The sequence below is a fragment of the Anser brachyrhynchus genome, assembly GCF_964034855.1.
Source record: "Anser brachyrhynchus genome assembly, chromosome: 16".
Classification (NCBI taxonomy): domain Eukaryota; kingdom Metazoa; phylum Chordata; class Aves; order Anseriformes; family Anatidae; genus Anser; species Anser brachyrhynchus.
The window spans coordinates 7,088,007-7,109,970 of NC_137734.1; the positions used below are offsets into that span (position 1 = coordinate 7,088,007).

At 41.8% G+C, this 21,964-nt stretch overlaps 1 protein-coding gene across 12 annotated transcripts in view; it reads right to left on the reverse strand.

Annotated features, from left to right (window-relative positions):
- The window catches only part of DOK5 (docking protein 5), a 42,792-nt gene extending 31,888 nt beyond the window's left edge, over positions 1–10,904 (reverse strand). For 11 of the 12 annotated variants that reach the window (XM_080557842.1, XM_080557851.1, XM_080557849.1 and 8 more), the window contains exon 1: positions 10,269–10,904. In XM_080557842.1, coding sequence (XP_080413968.1) covers positions 10,269–10,703 — 435 coding nt within the window. In that variant the 5' untranslated portion in view covers positions 10,704–10,904. The remainder of the gene's footprint in view (positions 1–10,268) is intronic. The other variant, XM_080557843.1, reaches the window with a different exon arrangement.
- Between the last annotated feature and the right edge of the window lie 11,060 nt (positions 10,905–21,964).

The window sequence follows — 21,964 nt, forward strand, 5'->3', positions numbered from 1 at the left end:
AAACATAGCGGGATACTGTCCTAATATGCGCTGCTTCATTTAACAGAGAACAGCCACTTGTATTTTACCATAAGCACTGTGCCAAGAGTACGCCACTCACTAGTATGCAGTTAATTCAGTGCAATCAGCTATCATCCATCCTCAGTGGTGTACAGCCATTAGTGAGAGCATTAAGACTAATTTCCCTTCGCTGACCATGGGGCATTGATAGTTCCCCAGACAAACATTACTCAGTAAGGAAAGGAACAACTTTATCTTCTACATTAACATTACTGGGGAGAAATACCACTGAATTTACAGTATCGATATTTTGAATTGAAATGTTATTTTCAGTAGAGGAAAGGGAAAAAAAAAACCACTTCATTCTAATAGCTTGAACTTTCACTGGTATTTCTGACAGCACTTGATGAAGTCAGACAAGAAGATAATAGGAGCAGTCCATCAACTTCAATGGTATACCTAAAACTACAGAAACTTCAAATTAAGATGTCAGTCCCAGGTGCAGACCCTACATCTGTTACTTTCTTTCAAGTGTCTCCATAAACACTGCAAAATGTTAATTTATCACTGATGCAGCTTCAGAGTAATGCCCATATACACAGCAGGAGAATTATCCTCGCACTGAAACTGATTCATGATGAAACAGCATCAAAATCAGGAATGACTAGAACTTCACTCGTTTGTAAGTGGGTTTTTCTTTCCCTGTGTTTGCAGTCATTCTTGGCATACCTTTTCACATGCCTAGCAGCAGTCACCTCCAGGAAACTTACAGACCTCTCTCTGCCTGACAGTGAAAGAGCAAATAGTGAGAATGAAGAACTGGAAACCGCAACTGGCAGAAGATGGGGGCATTGTTCAAGATAAAGGCAGAAGAACAAAGGTGTTCTGGACAGGTTTGCATTAGACTTGTTAAAGTGAAAACTTCATAACAAGGTGGCAAGTGGGTAAGAACAGCTTGTTTACTAATTACCACAGTTTATGGAAAAAGGTAAACTTGAAGTCTCAGAGTTTTGCTTAAAAAATGCTAAGCCCATCTTCCAAAGAAAGACATGAAGAGTTATTTAGTGGAAAACATATGCTAGAAAGCACAATAAAAGCTGTTTCTACTCCTAAAATGGGCGGCCACCAAAACGGGAATTTCCGACTCCAAATCATGATCTGCACAGTCTCCCACCTTGTCTTTCAGAGAAACACTGGAGAAGTTCTTAGGCCTGGTTTCTGCTTTTTGTTTGTTTTGTTGGGGAGATGACAGGACACCGTGCAAGGTGAGGAGCAGCTGCTGAATAATGAGCTCTCTGCAACACAACTTGGCTTTGAGGATCTTTGCTTCAGCTCCAGAGATAACCCCTATCACGACAGCGACTGCCTTGGCTTCAAGTCACATTAACTTTGTGCCAGAGGAAATCCAAAGGGGACTTGCTTTTGGGTTGACAGACCTAATGCCAGCAGCCAGACAGAGCTGCATTTGGCCTGCTGATACTCCTCCCTGCCTAGCCCGGGGTAGAGGCTCACACTTTCTAAGCAATGTTCTGGATCCTATCCCTGCCACCACCACCAAGTTCCAAGCAGCAAGAAATTTTAATATCCGCGAATATGTTCCAACACCTTATTTAACAGTTTTCTAAAAATACAAATCCAACAGGCTTAATATCTTGCAGGTTGAAGTTGGTACATATGAAATCTGTTCAATTTTTCTCTCTTGATACTTCCAGACTGAAAGGAGCCAAATTGGCAAATGCTAGAGTTTGATTACTAAAGCTGCTTCAAGCGTAGATAGATATAGGCAGACAACTTTTCCTTCTCCTGCCCCCTGCAACTCTTACATCATTCTTGTTTCCAGTTTTCACAGCTCTTACTCTAAAATCCTCGTGCTAACTCTCTGGCATGCTTATTCAAGCGCCACTCTCTTTAACCATATGGTTCTAGTCCTGCAGATTGTCTCTCTCCCACCTTACCTCTCCTCCTACAGGGTTTCACAGAAACATTCCTATGCAAAACTTGTAAATGTATATGTCATTTTACATGTTCAACACCAATCTTCTCAATGAAGTTTCTACAGAAGTCAGTTTTATTAAAATCACAAACAGAAAAACTGAAAATTCCCTCTATTTTCAGTTTCTCATAATTTTATATACCAATGAAACTTTGGGCTAAGAAATTTAAAATGGTCAAGTGTACAAGTCCAAAACTTTTGCATAAAGTTTTCCCAAACTTCTAAGTAGGAAACAGGAGTTCTCCCATCCAGTCCTAAAGCAAATGTATGCATCAATGCCATGCTTCCTGAGGAACAGTCTGCAGTCTGTTAGGCTGTTCTTTTGTTGTGCTCTCCTTAAATCTAGCACGTGGCCGCCATCCAACACGAAAATTCTCAGGCAATACTCAAATACAGAAGAGATTAAAGTTCTCCTGATTTTTTTTTTCTGATTTTTAAATATCAAAAAAGTATTTAATATTACAAATAAAGCATTAATCAAGGTAAGCAACCCAGAAACCTAAAAACTAATTGAGTTTTTAAATCAGTCCAGAAATATCTAAGTACATCTCATGTTATTCCACTTGCATGCTTCCTAGAAACCAGCACCTAGTTACAAAGCTGTGAAGAAGTTGGCTCCCTTCTTTGCCCTCCTAAAGGCTGAACTATTAAAAGTTCCTATGCTGGGGTCGGCCAGGAGAGCCCTAGTTCTGCACTGGAGGACACCACTTATATCACATTCCTTCACACTGACGTGATTAGAGTTTTTGGGCTAGTCAGAGCCATCAAAGAGGTGACACAGATCTCGTTTCTGTCTGTAACATGGTTAATACTAAAGATGGAACAAGTCTACTCTTGTAGTTCCAGCAGTCCCACCTTTCATAAAAGCCTCAGTTACAGTTACCCATTAGGTTTTACTTTCCCAATTTCTCTATAATTAGGAATTAACCCAATTTGGTTAAGATCAGGGTTAAACAGTGTTCTGAACAACAGCACCGACACAAACGTTTTCTCCTATGTTAACATGACCCTTGCAGGGGTGAAACCAATGCCATCAGCAGAGTTGCTTTCAGAAGCACAACTTCTGTTTTTTCCTTCTTCCCTGCATTCCTAAAAGCCGGGTCCTACTTGGCAGCCACGTTTCCAGTAAGATTCAGCACTTGCCCAAGGCCACCCTCACTTAATGATACCCAGGTTGATTTGGAGTGGTGCAAGATCACCTTGGATAGGAGAGAGCAAGGACACTGAGGAGGAAAGGCTGAATGCACCCCAGTGCTCCTCCCCTCAGCACAGCCAGGAGAGCGGTTGGAAGGAAAAAGTCTGGACTAAGCTTGTCATTTTTAGCTCTTTGAACAACCTTACTGATGAGGCATAGGCACAAGTTCTTCCATCTTTAACAAAAGTGGTGAAAGCCGTTGTTTAAAACTCCATGCTATGCGTTTGTTCCCACCAGATCAAGCCCCAAAGGACAGCAAGAGAAAACCTCTGGGCAGGACCACAGGAACGCACCAGATGCTGGACAAGCCATGCTTGCCGTGACCGAAACTATAGGAGATGCTGGCTGATCCCAGTGTCCTCAGGAACCTTCCACGGACAAACGCAAGTGCTGTCAGATTTGCACTTTTGGACTGCCTCTGCTGAAATCCAGCTAACCCTGGCACGGGGTCCTCAGATCTTTTCCTTGGACCTGGCCCAGATTTCCATGGAGGACCCACTCTAATAGACAGTGGAAGCTGATCATTCCTTGCATAACAAGGAGGTGCCTCCAGCAGATGGGGTTACACACAACCCCAAGAGCAGGCTGTAGATTTAATTAGAAGTGTTGTTAAACAGATATGACTGCAAGAACAGCTCCGTGCCTCGCCTGCTAAGCGCAAAGTGGAGGACACCTCATGAGGCAGGTTTCTGCAAAAATCTGTTAGCAGCATTTCCTTTGCCAGACAGAGGTATAAGAAACAGATTGTTGGGTAAAAAAATGCCACTTCACTACTCACTTCCTCTCCAGGAGCTTTATTCTCTGACAGATACAGGAAGTCTCTGCAGAGACCTGCATTTTTTAGGAACAGATACTTAGCTGTTCACACAGCTCCATTAAAGTCAATGGATCCTCCCAAATGAGTGTTCTTAATAGCCTGTAATAATTTGATAGCAATACAAACTGGAGAGCAGACTCCCAGACCTCCATATGCAGGAAATACCTCCACAAAATCACGGCAATCATAAAACAAATCAGACTGCCTGCTAATAATGCCCCATTTTGAAAGTTCTGCGCATTAGTGTTAGCGTGCAGATTGTTTTTCTGGGTTGTAAACATCCAACGTAGCTAGTTAGCAATAGCATATGTTCCAGAAAGATAAATACTTTGTAAGGCTTTTCTAGCAAACAACAAATTGACATGGCTGTTTTAAATACTTCTCTCATGCAGAAGCAGTAATCTACATATATTATTCAGCAGCATATGCTGTCTTAGACTGCCCTAATTTTAATAGCCCTGCCTTTTATGAAGGGAAAAAAACTTCAGCCTCTTTTAGAATACAGGTCATCTCAATGTTCAGATACAGGTTATGTCAGTCTTTCCTATTGTGCTTTTAGATACACATGATCTTTAGTGTTTTCTGGAACCTGTGAGCTAAAGTTGTAATAAAATAAAAAATAAAAAACACGCACCGCTCCAATTCTTGCATCTTCACCACAAAATTAAGAGACAGACAACCTAAAAAATGTTGCCTGTAGCCAAGGAACATATGTAGTTTCAATGTTAAAAAGAAGTTTTCTGGTGCAAAACATTCCACACCTGTTATACTTCTTTTTCTTTATAATGAAAAATAAACACAAGTATGCACCCAACTGCACATTCAAGTTTTTATCTGTAATTCACTACTTATTTCAAACTGGATAAATATTGGCTTAGGGTACAGAACTCATAAAACGTCTTCCAGAATAAAGACATTTTAAGAGCTTTATTAGGAAGACCAATAGGAATTGCCAAAGGGAAGTTTGTGACAGAAAGATGAGCACGAGAGCACAAACTACTGTAGATGGCACCACATCTTTAAGTCTTAAAAACTTAAGGCATACTGCCTATCCTTGCTGGATTTTTCCTGGAAGACTGTTCAGCTCTGCATATTGCCTAGGTAGAGCTCTGAACAGCCTTGTACCACAGCAGATTGAGCACCACAGTACACAGAATTAGTTCACATTCTGATATACCTGTTCTATTAACAAGTTTAAAAGTGATGCTATCAGATAAAGAGGAATACAATGAAAATACTTGCACACAAGTCAGATGTGTTCATAGCAGACAAAACTTGGGAGAAGAAGTACAGTCCTACTTGTATCAACTCAAGGTCCACATTCTACTCAGAAAGGCATGCTGCCCTCCTAGAAGGCAACGGCTCAAGCCATGGCAGCAAAAACCCAGGGAGAAGGGGCTCAGTTTCGAAGAAAGCCATAGGGGAGAGAAGGTTTTCAGAAGCCGATGCTTTCCAATCAATTGAGTGTTGTGCAGAGCTAAGCCAGACTTCACAAGGCTTTGTGCAGCTCTGGCTGTGTGCAACTCCTTACCACAGACATCTCTGCGCGCCACCAGCACATCTCAGCTGGTTCTTTGAGACACTTCTGTTTGATCAGCACTATCTTGCTTTTAGCTGCAGACAGCTCAAGGCAGTTGCTGTTCATCGAAGAGATTGTTTCCCTCTGACGCCAACAGTACTTCATCACTTAATGCAACAAGACACTCCAAGCGTGTTACTGGCATACCAAGGAGGGGGGCTGACAGCTAACCCCATGGCATCTTGCTCCAGAAGTCCCCCATACATCAAGAGGCTGGGATGGGGTTGGGTCCTCCACGGGGAACAGCCTCACCTCCAAAACTTGCCAGCGCTGTTACATGCCACAAGCACTTCTGATGCTGATGCCTATACCCTAAGGGGCAGGCTTCAGGGACACCACCTGCCGCCATTTTGAGCCTCCAGCACTTACTTCTGCCTGCACCTTGATGGTGGCACCAGAGAATACCCTTAGAGCAGCTTCTGTGCTCTGTAATCCTTGAACAAATTGAAATGTTGCTTCCAGCAACCCCGAGTTTAGGTGTGGATACAGGAAGGGTAAATAAGCTGCAAAAACAAGGAGCTCAATAGAAGTGTTAGGCCACAACCAACATGTGCTGCCAGGAGCCTCCCACCCATGGGGAGGGGTGGGCTGGCTGCTGCTCTAGAAAAGTATCAAGTGCCCCTCTCCTTTTAATGCTCTTCAGGCAAGTTTTCATCCCGTGAGGGAAAGTAAAAAAACACACACACACCCTTCCCAGTGTGATATATTAAACTGCTTTATTGTGCTCTTCATAGAAGCAGGATTCTGGCCTCCGGGGGCGGGAAAGGCCACGTCAGAGGCTGGAGCCAGAGTTAACATTGGACCCGCGAACAGCAACAGCTACAAGTCAGGCTCACCAGCCTAACAAAGGTTCTTGATTTCCAAGATTTGTTCCTGTTCTGATTCTCAATTGTTCAATGAACACTCAGTTGACCCAGTTCAGCCAAAAGTGAAGCCCGAGTGTATTCACAAGCACTGCACATTCACCTGTCCTTTAGGTGAGGACACAGGGATTGGTCTTTTCATGACAGAGGAAACACTCCTGTAAAATAATCACCCCTCAAAAAGGTCTCATCTCTATCACAGAACAAGACCTTACTTGATATTCACAACGGCAAAAGAAAAAAAAAAAAAGGAAAAAAAACTTTTCAGGCTCAGAAGCCATAAAACAACCCTGGTGTTTCACGTAAGTAGACACAGAGCAGTTAATCAGTTGAAGGGTGATGGCAAGCAAAAGCCCTCCGTGCAACGGTGTCTCCTCTCCCAAAACATAGGTCCACTGGCCATCGATGGAAGTGCTGCTCGCAGAACAAAGCTGATTTGTTTTGTTTTAAGGAACTCTGTAAGGTCGCACATTTGCACTGTCAGCAGTTTTCTGGAACACAATCTCCGCCGTGTCAGCGCTAATAACAAAACAGGGCCAGATCATTGGCTGAGGGAATTATTTTTCTCCCTATAAGGATGGAAAGAATTGGGAAGAGTGCTCTTTCTCATGAATATATTTGGCTCTGCAGAAGACACATGTGATACAAATGTTGCTATGGAAACTATTCTATTAAATAATATTAAATAGAATTTACATATTTAAAGTGCACATAAACAGTTCAGGTACAAAACGAATTAGCCTACATTTGATCTTGAAATTACAAAGTGAGGCCTCTCAGAATTGAGATTTTTCTTTCAAAAGAGGTTCGATTTTCAGCAAGCTGCTTTTCTGCACCCCTTCCTTTCCAAATCTAGCACTTGCACCCCAGTTATTCAGAAAAATCATTTCTTGAGATAATTTGTAGATACAAGTGCTGCACCTAGTTCCCTTGGTGATGGAATTACCATAGCGTTACAGAGAAAAATCCAGGAGCTGAATTCAGTTTGAAAAAACAATGCCCTCATTACAGCTGTGCCACCATAATATTGAAATGTATTTAAATAACTCCCACTGACACCTCCCCACGCAGCACCAGATCTCTTCTCTGTAGGCAGGAGCTCTGCTCAGGGCTGGAGCAGGCTTCGCCTTCTTAATGCTTTCAGGGCATGGGGAAGTTCCTTGAAAGTTTCCAGCTTAGTGTATTAAGGTTTCTAAGGTTTACGCTATTTTTTGTTTCCTACCTCCAACCCCTGGTTGTCCAACAGCCCTCCCCAGCTACCCCCAACCAAAAAAAAAACCAAACCCACAAGCTGCTTACACAGTTCTATCTCCTCTGAAGGAGCCAAGCTCCCATTTGCCACTGAGTAATATTGAATTCAAGCCTTTCTAACTTCAGGTGGCAGCCCCAGGTGCTCAGTCAGCTTCAGCATCAGCTGTGCACATCCACACCTGATCAAGGAGGAAACCACCACGGAGCAAGGAGAGTTCAGCTGGGGCTGTGTACTAAGAAGTGGGCACCAACAGTTGCACCACTGCTGCAAGCAAACACGCCTGTCCTTCCTTTAAAGGACTCAGGATAATCATAATCAACCCAGGTATCCACTTTCACTGGGATGTTGTAAATAAGGAACCAGTCTCCTAAGCAGCTTATAGACAACGCAAGTTGCAGAAAGAAGCTTGCAGCTATAGTTCAACTGTCTATTCATAGCAGAGCCTAAACTGAAATAGCCTAAACTGAAAACCAGAAGGAGAGAAAGGCAAGACCGTTAATTAAACTACCAATTCCCAAACAAGTGGAGCATCCGGATTCGAGTAGGTCACCTCATGCTTGTCACCAAATCTAATGCAGCGGCAGCCAGATAACAGCAGCCACAGCTCCACAGATTCCCTCCTCACCGCTTCCACACCGCTGAAGAGTCTAGGGGACAGTACGCCCAGAGCTCAAGGCAGCCAAGGAAAATGAACTCTGGGCTCTTCATTTGAAGAAATCTACATCCGTGTCTACTCTCCGGGTCTTTCCTGAGACTTGACAAAAACATTTGCCATCACCCCTACCACCTTTTCGACACTTTCCAGCCATTGATACAACACAAGCCATTGGAACAAGAAGAAATTAGATCAAATAAAGCAAATGTCTTTTCAAAGAAAAGAGTTAACATTAGTTTCATTTTCATAGACTCCATGCCTTTCTGCCTCCCCACATGTCCCCCCCCCCCTTTTTTTTTTTTTTACTTTAAAATGACAAACGTACCTCTACTAAGAGGACATTGAACATCATCTTCTCAACACCACCACCCCCAGAGCATTTTGGAAATGCTTTGGAAAGCTTTAATAACAGAAACCAGAGGCATTAACAAAATTTACGTCCATCTCAGAATAGATGTACCTTATTCACGCACATGTTAGGTTTCACTGTCACAGTATGGAAAGATGTGCTGAAGTTTAATCTTCCTCTTTATTTATGCAGCGACAAACTGGATAACAATATATACCCAGTGCTGAAAGATAGTCAGAATACACTAATCCTGCCAACTTTACTACAAGTTCTCTCATAATGACATTATCTCCATCTGTCACTGAACCATGTGGTTCTTAAAGAATAAATAATGCCTATACATAAGGTACAAGAAAAGCGGCATCTTCCATTTAGCGATGCCTGCTGGAATATGTTAAAATGCTTTCTACTTTCTGAACAAGTCAGGGAGATGCAAGTTCACAGAACCATAGAGAATCCATTGAACATGGGTATAAAGAGAATGAAACTTTAATTGTAATGAGCCAACAAAAACTTTCAGATGACCATACACACCATAATAAATCTTCATGTAAAACTCATGCTATGCACAATTTGGAATTATCAAATAAATCACTTCTCAGTAAGCACAAGAAATGAGTTGCTCTCCCGTCGTGCAAGGCACATACATCGATTAAAGCATTTTATACACAAAGCCTCCCTCCTGTTTGACCCCCCCATAAGCCCTGCTGGCTCAGCGAGGGAGCCGGGAGGCATGCAGCTCGCAAGCCCCATGGCTGGAGCAGTGCAGGTAGCTTGCTCACGGGAGCAGCAGTCCTTGGACTGTTGGAGGAGACTGGGCTTTGAGAGAGCACATGCCAAAGAACCACAGGGAACTGGCCTGCTGCTGCTGCACACCTAGCAGCTACAGCTAAAACTAGGAATGTGTCATGAAAGTACATGGAGAGACTTAAAATAAGTTCAGAATGAAATAAGGAGTTAAGGGCGGAATGTTTTTTTGGGGGTGCGGCGATTTTTCATTTTGTGAAACTTAGAAGCCCTAAAACGTATCAACAACACCTTCTCCTGTCCCACACACGAGCTCAAACCTGCGATTTGCAGCAACCCTCCCCACCACCCCAAGCCTCCCGCAGCCGCAGCCCTCCAGCTCCGTGCGGGGCAGAACCGCTGCCCGGCCCGAGCGCCCTGCGCCCCGCTCGCCGGGGGCCCTGGCACCGCCAGCCCTCGCCTTGCCCCCGGCCGCTCCCTTCCTCGGGGGGGCTCCGAGCCCTGGGCGCTGCCCCGGCCCCGGGGCCATAGGCAGAGCCGGGAAGGGGGCAGCATCCCCATCTCCGAACGGGAGGGCGAGGAAAAAACAAAAGAAATAGATACACATGTGCACACACGCATGTATATGGTGCGTAGATGTATGCGTTTACGGCGCCTTGATTCTTCTCTACCCTCCGCCAAGATTTTTTTTTTTCTCCCCTGCGGAGACACCCAGAAAGCACAGTCTGCAAAAAGAGGAGGACAAAGGAGAGGGGGGAAAAAAAAGACCCCCAAGGCAGGTGCCCCTGGGGTAAGCCCGGGAGGGGACCAGCACTCACCCCCAGCCTCCTGCTCCGGATGCGCACGTAGCCCTGCTTCACGATGTCGTTGAAATTGGAGGCCATCCTTCCCCGGGCAAGTTGGCGGCGGCTCAGGCAGCCCGCATGGCGAGCAGCAGCCTCCGCAGCCTCGCCCCGCTCCGCACCGCCCCGCGGAGCGCCCCAGCCCCTGCCCCGCGGCGGGCCGGGCCGGGGGAAGGGCTCCGGGAGCGCCCGCCCCGCGCCCACCCCTCGCAGCCCCCCCCCCGGCCCCGAATCCAGCCCTGGGGAGCAAAGGGCTGGGGGTGCCCCTGGCGCGGCGGGGGGGGGTGGGGGGGGGGGGGTCCGGAGAGGGGCTCGAGGCCGCCCGCTGTGGGTGGTGGCACCCCGCGCAGCGCCCAGCCCCTCGGTGCGCTGCTGCAGGTGGGGCAGCCGGGAATAATCAGATCTGCTCATCCGGTGAAACGAAGCTGGGACCCGCGGTTTTCCCCGGGAAAGAGGGTTTCCCAGAAAGTCTTGCAGATGCCTGAACGTCTGCCAAGTGGCTCGGCTCCAGCGTCTCCTTCTAAAGACCTGTAACCTGAGCGGTTGTCCTCTGGCACGCTTCGTGTCGTGGAAATGTCACACGAGCACACGCGGCATTTTCCAGGCAAGGTGCGGTTGCAGTAATGAAAGACCTTCTTCTGGCACTGGGCCCTGGGGTTGCCTTCTGCATGCCCCAAGTTCTCCTCTTCCAAGAACAAGCAAACACTGTACGCCAGCCAAACACGAGTACGCCAGTGAGCCCAGGAGGCGGGGGCTCCAGAGACTGCTTGCTCTACATGGGTTACCTGTTAGTGGTACGCTATAAATACTATGTCCTGGAAAGAGGGACATACATCATAACATCTTTTAATAGCATTCCAAATATAAGCAGTCTGAGGAGGAGGTCAGCCAGAGGACTTGGACTTTGAGAATCATCCTGCCCTGGAAATTACAAACTGGGTAGCAAGAAGGAAGGCAGAGCAGAGAATCACCAAGGAGCATAAAAGCAAGAAAGCCGCACGTCTATGCCAAGCCCAAGGCAAGGTGGCAGCAATGTTTGTTTTTGTTTAGTTGTTCAATGACTACAGCACTCCCCTGTGATTAAAACTGGCCCCTTTCTGGTTTAGATGTGTAGTTCCTTCATTTTAGAAGCAGCCACAAACAACGCTGGTTGCTCTGCTGTGGTAACAGTGTGGTGCTTTCTGCTCTTGCTTGAAGAGGTGGTTAGGCTTTGTGAGACTTTACAAACCTTTAATTGACCAGGTGGTTACAAAGGTAGAGAGCAAGACTTTCTAGCTGGAGGGCTAATTCACTTAGGATGAATGAGACAAATCTGCAGTCCTTGCTTCAGAGTCTATGATATTATTTTACACTTTCCTTTTCACTAAGCTATTCTACAGAACATATAAAATAACACAGCTTCAGATAGAAACAAAAAACCTTCAACACCCTTGCACCAAATACTCCAGAAATTAGAAGATTATTCTGAGACAAGTTATTGCAGTAGGATAAAATGTACCCAAAAGAACTCAGAAGTTGCATAGGTACCTCATTGCCAAACTGCTAAGTTATATAATCTTCTTAAATATGTTGTATACAACCAAGAACACTGTTAATACCAGTTCCATAGCACCATTTGTTAAATCTCATTACTGGTTGAAAGCTAGAAGAGTTAAGACACTGAGCCTGCTTCATCTTGCATAGACGTATGAATTCAGTGCGCAAACATATTTCACAATCTCAAGTACCATAAAAACACTAATGCTGGAAGAATCAAGTATATTCTAAAAACAGAGAGCATTTATTTTGATTTCAAAGACATTTGTGGCAGGAAACAAATTACAGAGCCACTTTAGATGTTTTTTTTCAGCAAGTTTAGACTTCTTTTCTAATCTCTCCCAGTACCTATAAACATGTACCGCTGATTTCATTAGCCACTAGCATATTCTTGCAGGTAAACGCATTCCTAAGAGCTTTACTAAGTAAAGGTTGACTTAAGCCTGTGCTTATTCTTTGATGAATTCAGATATTAGTGTCCACTTACGTTTTTACTTTGAACAATATAAATCCCTTGCACATGCTATGGTTCAAAGAAAAAAATGCATTTTAATTTCCATGTGTGCAATATGTTTCAAGAATGTGCCAGAAGACTCTATTGTTTATGTTTTCAGCCCAGTACTATCACTAGGAAAAAAAAAAATGTTTACCAGGTTTTCAATGCCAATGCAAATGTGTTCTCTCACTGTTTTGACAGGAGTCCTTCTTTCCTTCCTTCCCCTAGGGGTCTATTGACCATTTGCACTCCCAGTAAGGAAATGCTGCACATGTTTATCTGTACTCAAAACTGTATAAAACCTTTTTAGTAAGCTTTCATTTAAATGCAGATTCTTTTCCTTTTAATGACAATGCTATTACTGTTATTTCTTATGAAGCTAGAATCAGGGGTCACTTTGAAGTACTAGACTGCTGCTAATAATTTCAGTGGTTTATTGTTATATCCTAATCTCATAGTAACATATCATTGTATAAGCTCATTTGCTTTTAAGGCTCTGAAAACAGAAATCACTGGTACACATTTCAACTGAAAATGAAGGTATCCATTTTTTCTAAATGCCATACTAACATTTCAAAAAAAATTACATTCACCTTATTATATTTGCAGCACGTCATCCCCTGTGTCCATGACATTATCTCATCACAGTCTAAAGGCGATATTTGACAAGCATCTTTGACACTTACCAGGTTAAACAGTAAGGAAACTGCAGAGGACATTTTATGGAAGCAGTATTTTCTGTGAAAGCTATTTCCTTGAACAGATGGAGCTGGTACTAGTCAAGCATTGCCTGACAAAAAAAGTTTCTGATTTGATCACCCTGAAATGATTTTCTGGAAATGTACAACATGCATCAATATTTTTTTTATGAAAAGCTCCCATAACATTTTGTTTCCATAAGGTCAAGATGCCAACATTTTTCCACTGTTGTTTTGATTTTTTTCAGAGTAGTTTAGAAATGATAACGTCACAATGAAGTGTTCTGACCTTATCAAGTACTTCGAGGTTACCAGAATGCAATATTTCAAATCTAGTATCTCCGTGAAAAAGTTTCGACGTTCTCATGTCTAATTTTACTTTGGAGTCAGATAAATTTTGACATTTCATTTTTATTTTTGCTGTGGAAATTATGAATTTGGACTAGTTCGAACTGCAAGTAATACAACAGATAACGAGCAAAAATTTAGAAGTATCATTCCTTTCAAAAAGTGTTTATTTTTTTACTATACTATTGCAAACCTTGATTTTTTTTATTATTTTTTTATTTAAAGCCATATCTGTAGAGCTGCCTTGCATCATGAAGCAAATCTTGCTCAGTCATATTTCATTTTGAAAAAGAAAAAAAAAAAGTTTATTCTGAATTTACTGTATTTTCCAATGTGGACATTTGATTAGTTTTGTCTTACAATCATAGCTTGTTCTGCTGCTGGTGCTAATTCAAAACCATACACTGGATTCACGGTACAAAACTGCTCAGGAATTCCCATCCTTCACCATTTATGTATCATCGTACTAGTTGATTTCGAATGAATGAATTCTGTAGAAATTGAGAGACTTCTCAGATACTTTTCTCTACTCTTACATCTTCTTTTGCGTCTTTTTTTTTTCCAACATGCCAGTAAGGCTGCACAGCACAGAAAGGCTTCAGGCAGAAGAACAGTGTCACAGAATTTAGGAAACCTTTGTGAGATTTAGGCTAGGCTGAGGCATCTTTCCTGGTAACTGAGGGCAGGACCCTTGGTTAAAACATCCTCATTCGCTCCAGGGATTTTTGAATACATTAGGTATAAAGTTGCATTAGAGAAATGCACTCACAGGTCATTGGCAGAATTACCATGCAGATGTCAGTCAGTGTCAAAACATGAAAATTCATGAGACCAAATGGTTAACTTATACCTCCACCGCCACCACCATAAAATAACAGAAGCATGTAGACACTTTAACAGTAAACAGGAAAGTGCCTGTCAGCATAAGTAACTGGTAATCAATATTTAATGAAAATAAATAATCTATTAACCTGGCTAACATGTAATTTTGTATAGTAATGTTGCAGCAGTAGGCACTGAAATTACCTTGCCTCTACACAATTCATTCAAATAATTTTGCTTCATGTAGGCCAAGGTGGTGAGAGGCAGAAAAGATAGCGGGAGAAAAAAAAAAAAAGGCAGCAAATGAAATGCATCAGTTTACTGGAAACTCTGTTTCTGATTGAAATATTTTGTCCCTAACAAAATTACTGTCAACAGAGTGCATGTTAAGACAGAAATAAATATATACTGACTGAATCTGCAAGCAAAGTGAATCCAGGGTAACATTAGCTACTGAAACACCCAACATTCATTTTGCTTGCTTTGTATTTCTGTGACAGCTACAAGCATTTAAGCAACTTTTTCATTGTCACTCTCCTGAAGACATACATCAAGGGACCTTCCTGCATCTGCAGAACATGGCTGGAGGGATTAAGCAGGACTGAGTGGCAGGTCACGAGGTCACCATCCATCCTTCCTGTTCCTATGTGTAATTTATCAGAGTCTGCAGTGTATCAAAGCACAGCTCTGGGACTGACAGCTTGCTCTGATCTTTGGCTATGGAGGAGCTGGAGTGTTATGATCTGTGCAATCGCAGCCTTCCCTGGCTGCCTGTTTGGTATTTCCAATCCAAGCCAGCACAAGAACATTATTCCCAGAGGAGGTCCCAAAATACACAACTGTAGTCTTTGTTGAGCTGCGAGTAGGCAATGCAGCAGTGCCAAAGACCGAGACCTCAGTAGTAGCTGAGTTCAGGTTATGCCATGGGCCCAGGCAAGATTCCTTCATGTTTGTGCATTTGGACTTTGCTGCACTGCTTGTGGAGGTGGGTTTCACTGGGGACGGCCCAGCTACACTTGACAGCATGTTTTTTAAAACATATCTGCTAGGTAGGATTGCCTGACATAGCAGTGCTATCACGGTGCCAGTTCAGGGCCTAGTCCTTTAGATGCACAGACAAGGGGATGGAAGTGCGGTCAAGAGTGCTGGGCAGATCTCCCAGGCCCACTTCATGCCCTCTTGGCTGATTCTGCTGTCAAGGAGTGAAATCTCATCCTAAAAGCTCTAAATGACAGCAGATTTCAGCTATTGACTGCTCCCTTCTCTATAATTGTGCCCCTTTGCCGTACTGGCTGCTGCTGCCAAGACACACAGACCCAGCATGACCTCTCTTGAAATACAGTCATGACAGTAAATCAAAGAAAAAAGATGCAAGTCCTTAGTTTCCCCTCTCATGGAAAGCATTAGCAGCTCATGCTGAAGGCTCTCAGTAGGGCAGAAAGTCCAGAGCTCAATTCTGGAGCTACCAGGGACAGCCTAAAGTTGAACAATTTCTCCAAGAGATCCTCCAAAACAGGCCCTACCATCACGGAGATTAAAAATAAATACTTTCTGGGGCAAGGCAGCACTTTCCAAGACAGTGAAAGGGTATCTCAAGACTCAAATTGCCAACATCAAGCTGTGAGTGGGATTTAGCAGACAAATTTGTACGAACCATGACATAAACAGATGTTTTGCCTATTGTGTGCTTACAGAGGAACTTGTCTGGGACAGTGTTAATGGTAGCCAGGGAAATATTTAAGCCGGGCCCTATATTTAATGTTATCTGAAAATCTGTAGGACATCCTACAGCAACCTAAACCTTGTCTCTGCTAATGTTGTCTAGGCAGAGAATTTGGGGTTACTACTAGCATTGAGACTGTACTAGGCCTCATCAATACTATACTAGGATGCTGGTTGCTATTGCAGTGTATTTAAATAAGTCGTTTTTTATTATCATGGAGCAAGAAAAGCATCCTCCAAGTTTCAGTTTAAACCCAAATATTAAGACTTTCACTAGAAAATTCAAATAGAAACTTCTTTACATTATATCACAATTTTAAATGTGAGTTGTTTCCAAATTAGACTTCAATCTACATATTCGTGGATATTCCAATAGCGATTGATCGCAGTGAAATTTATTTTCCATTGTTTTGCCCGAAGTACTAATTACTGAGCTCATGTCAAGCTAATTTGCTGTCTATGTTAACAATATGTCTACAAGGCAAATTCTTATCCTGACTCAGTGCATATTTAAGGATTTATTGCTGCATGTCTACCGAAAATTTATGCCTGAAAGTTTTTTGATCTTTTTGTTGCTGTTAAATGAGTTAGAAAAAATTCTGTATTCTAATTATAGTATTTGCAGATGGCATTTGGAAAAGATGTCAAGTAGTGTCAGTTTGCAATGCAGAGTTTGATACTGTATGCTGTCTTCTATAATCAGTAGATTTGAGGGCTGGATTTTAATGTTTCATTGTGCAGTTAAGTGGTTAAATTTGTGTAACCATTTAGCAAAATGGGGCACCTGGATAAAATGAATGAATGCAAAACTAAATATCGTTCTCCACTGCAGTATGACTTGCAGGTCGGAAAAGCCAAAGCTCTCACAGAGACCTACACATTGGAGCTATTGAATGAGGAAGGTGTGAAGGATGGATTTTGTTCTCCGCATCATTCTTCCAATATGTCAATCCCTTTACATGGAGCTAGTGAACGAAGGGTTGTGCTTTGTGATGCACTAAGAAGCAAGCTATTTCCCTTTATCAGAAAAATAAAAGACTGAGAAAGAATGATGACTGAATCACAGTACCTTTATGCTGAAGTATTGGAGAAGATAGCTAACTAAAAAGATGTACTTTCTGACTGTCCTTAACTAGAGCTGAGACAAAAGACTGCATCAATCACCCTCCTGCACATGCAACTGAGAACACTCAGTTCACATAGAAAACCAGCATCTCACTTATTTGAAAAGGCAGCCCGTATTTACAGATTTCTTAACTAACTTTAAAGATGGAAATTCAAAACAGCTGTTACGAAACAAAAGACTAGCTCAAATAAAGCAGACACCAGGACAGTAATTCATTCTTTATATTACACAGAAACAAATCTTGTATTTGTATTTTACTATTGAAGTAAAAATATTATGAACATTTTCAGCATTTTAAAATGGAAATATCAGGCCCTCTCCTCAAGAAATGATCAGAGATATTAGCATAACTCCATAACATCACATAGTGAGAGGCTCTGTATGGAAAATATAATTTGTAAACTTCTGCTAACTACCCAGCAGTTGCAAGTGCTTTAAACTGAGTCACTCATTTGTGACCTTTCTTTGTGAGACACAATTTATTAACTGCATTTGCACTGACAGTGCTGAAGATTTAAGGGGACTTGGCTGGGTTCAGTTGTTAGTACAGTGGCAATGTCAACTACAGTGCTTCCTAGTCTCTTTTCCCAAACTGCACACACAAGTCTAGAACACAAATAGGAAAGGCTTCTCAAAGACTACTTGGCTCCTCAGATTTCCCATGGTCTTGGTCAGAAATAGCGTGGGATTTCATTCCATGTGCCCTCAGCCTCTGAGGGCTGTAAATATTGCTGTTGTTCAAGATTTTGAAAAGGAGATGCAAAAACAGGCCTAGATTGTCTAAAATAGCAAAAGGTTGCCAAAGGTTTAATTTCAATTATACATCAGGTCACTCAAAAGCAATGCAAAAACGTGTGTATATATATATATATTATATATATTTTTTTTTTTTTTGACTGCAGGATGTGTCAGTAAAAATATTTGTTTACTATTACCCAAAGTTTGTTAAGTTTTCTAACAAAGCTGTGATAAATTGAACATCTGGCTGTATTGGGTGGAATACACAGACCTTTCTGATGCAGCTACTTCCCTGAGGAATGGAGAAGAATGACTTAATGCCCAATTATCCTTGATTTTCATGCAGTTTACACAGAAAATATTGTAAATTGCATCTCTCATGTAAATTATTTCAAATGAGTATTCATTAACACAGGTGACTTTGCTTGCCAAGGCTCAGCTAGCTCTGGGGACTCATCTGTTGTCCTAAATGGGGGATATACACATTGATTAGCAGGAAGAGAGAGGGGGAGAAAAGCCCAGGCATAAACATGCAAAGAGCATTCATTGATAAACAAAAACAACACAGACAACTTGAGAAACATGCACTGCACAACATTAACACGTCTTGTCAGCAGTATATTTATTTCCTTACTGTCATTCAAGTGTTAAATTAATTCAAATTTAACTTTGGCATTATTTGTGGCCAGACTCATCTATCACTTGATTTTAACGTTCTTTAAATAAGCAGTTTGTAACATTAAAAATGTTAGGTAGATATTAATAATATGTGAATTTAGGTGATAAAAAGCACTAAGCTAAAAAGTTATGTTATTAAAAAATGTAGTACTGAAGAATTACTAGCATCCTGTATAACCTGTGTAACCTATAATAAACCATTTACTGAAATATATGATTTAGTTAAGGTCACTCAGATCACCATCTGAAGCACAACAACATGCAGTTTTGTGACCCTTCCAGCTCCTACCCTTCAGGAGAGAAACCTTTGGTACGCAGAAGTTAAGGAACAGCATCCACACAGTTCTTTGCAAAATAAGTATCTGAAAGCTGAAAATGAGTATGTCCTCTGTGCATGTCTGTTATGTTTTGGGTCTGGTCACTCTTTGACATATGCATGAATCCAAATGACATTACATTTTTGTTTAAATAGGTTATACTGATTTATCCTTTGAGAGTGTTACTACTGAATTTCCATGCAACATGGGTAGTTTGGGTGTGTATTGCTCTTTTCCCCTACCTTATGCTTTAGCTAATAACCAGCCATCGTGAACATTATCTACTCAGCTTCATATTGACCTTTTTCCATACGTTTTAGTAAACAGGAAAATGGATAGGAGGATTCCATGTACAACTTACGATCAAACTACACTTGCCATCTGTCTTACTGCATTGAAATTCAAATTGTGGTCATTCAGAGCGAGTCCTTATGAATTTATACATTCAACCTCAATCTTTTTCTTTCAAAACAAACTAGGGCCAATGGATGGGGGAGAAAAAGTCATTTCTATCTGGTGTCTAATCTTGCTGTAACAACATTACCTGTCGCTTTTGATTGCCAGAGCTTGAAGCAGGAGTGAAAAACTGGCAGTATACTCTGCTCTTGGCACTATTACAGAACTTCTGGGTATCGCTTTCATGCTTCAGAAATAGTTGCGCGTATTGAGCTTTTCAGAAGAGCTTAAAGAAGCCCAACTCGTAATGAATTTTCTGTGGGATTTGTATGCCTAACTGTCAGGTTCCTCTGATAGCACGTTTATTACATTTTGAAGGAGGCTTTTACAACATACAGGCATTCAGAATTTTTCCATTCTGCTGTGGATGTGGGAGGCTTTATGCAGGGCCGTAAGGTACGATCAGCAGGGCAAGGGACAAACCCACTCCAGAAATGTGTATGTCTCCGGGGCTTCTGGCAGTAGTGAAAGCACCTGCCTGACCAGGAAGCCTAATTTTCCACACCTCTCATCCTTTCCTGCCCCCTCAGGAAAGTCTGGCCTTCACATGGGATCTGTGTGGGGAAAGATTAGTTTCTCTCTCTTGAATCTCCTCTTGGTAATTTTTGACCCTGAGCCCTAAAATGCTACAGCCCTGACTCACCAAGATCCTTAACTGTGAACCTAATTTAAAGCAGTTCCATAGTGACGTTATAAATTAATGGTGTTGCTCATGTAATAACACTTGCTGTGTGCTCAGGCTGTTTCAGGGCCTAATTCCTTGAATGACAGATGAGCAATTCTGAGGCTTGTTTCATTCTCTATCAATAGCACTAGTTCTGAGTTTTTCATGGAGAAACTGGTGTCTGCTCATTGTAATTTCATTAAGGGCTTTAGTTTAGTGTCTCAGTGAATCTAAACTGTCAGAATTTCATTCCCTTCAGCTGAATGATACTGCACCAGTGGGCAGATTGGTCTTTAGCTTTCGCCTTGGATGATTTCATCATGGTCACCAATCGAAGACACGCTGCAAACTTCGGATGACAAGAAATTGTCCACAACTAACTTTTTACTGCAGGAATTCACATATGTTCTAAAACTTTAATACAGAAGGTGCACAAATAATGACATGCAGGTTACAAGGGCAACCTATTTGGCCACCAGCCTTAACTTTTGCCAGGTTTCTTGTAGGTAAGACCCTTAGGACAGTTTGTGTCCCATCACAGGGCCTGGCATGGCTGTGGCGATGTGTGGCGTGAAATGGCTGAAGTATTTGGGTAATTGAAAAGCCTGCCTGGTAACATTGATAGATTGGTAAGTCTGATGGGCTGTATTGAAAGAAAACTTGAATTCCCAGCTGTGGTTCAGTTCAGGATAGCAAAAGTGCTTATATTTAGTCATGGAAATAAATAATGCATGAGTGTTACCATGGCATTTTAGCAGCATTTGGGTCTGAAACAGGCGTTGCTGTCATCCCTTCTCAGTCTGTTCAAGCCTTATACTATGCGACAGTTCATTTCCTTAATATTAAACTTTAACCAAATGTTATTTCCTTTTATGAAAATCAGTGGTTTCCATTAGATTTGCTTGGGATAGATTTGCTAAAGAGTATTTATGTGTAATATTTAGTGTCATCCTAAGGCTGCTCATCACATTTTCCTCTTTGTTACTAACTGCAGAAGGAATGTTTGCCAATAAAATGAAATGTATAATTGCAAAATCTAATTGCTCATATTGTTTTCATAAATATTCTTGCCAATTGGTTATTTTCATGAGCAAAACACATATGTACAGTTATTTTAAAAGGTCCAATTGTGAGATTTCCAGTTTTAAAAGCATAAGTGGTTGTTAATTCTGTTGACTAGAATTCTTCAGCATTTTTCCCCGTGAGCTTTTTTCTACACATATCCATCTTAAATTAAGTAACTTGACTATATTGCATTGTTAACAGCTCCTCGAAAACACTGAGAGAATTAAATATATAAAATGGAATCTGTAAGTTTGTTTTGTGTGTGCAAGCATTGTTGCCACCTCTCAAGACTGGATTTCAACTGTTGTGAGAATTTGAAGGTTTTTAATGCCCCAGAGCCTTCTCTTTACTATCACTACTAAATATTTTTTTATGTTGTGAACTACTTTCTAGGCCTTTTAGGTTCGGAGCAATAACATGACCCTGAGTATGGCTTGTTTTATACCATCTTTGAGTTACAGATTAGAGTCAGAAGACGTATGACTGGAGTTTTGATTTAGGTTTTCAAACAGGTCTGCACATCTTGTAATGGATATCTCAGCCCCAGACAACCTTAATAATTCTGGACATATTACAACTGATTTTCTGTAATTTTTGGATTTTTTTTTTTGCTCGTATCTTGATTTCTAGAAGAAGAAAAATAGTTTAACAGGCAGAATTTTTATGATACTTATGTGGATTTCACTTACTGAATCTTTCTATGGACTTTCAGTTAATGCTACCAGCTAAGCAGAATGCTAAGTATGCAGTAGATCAGGTTTTCAATGCCGGACTACAGCAGAAGCACCATGAGGGACAATAAAATACCGTCAAATAAAAGACACCATGGAAAGAAGGGCAGAGCAGGGGGCAATACTGTCCAACATCTCAGGCTACAAGGACAGCAATTTTTATCTGTTTAGGTTGGTGAAAAGCCATTGCAATGGTCTCATGTAAAGGTAACAGACTTCCATCAAGCCAAGAAAACCTGCTACCTCATTTGTCAAAGATGAACACTATATTACAC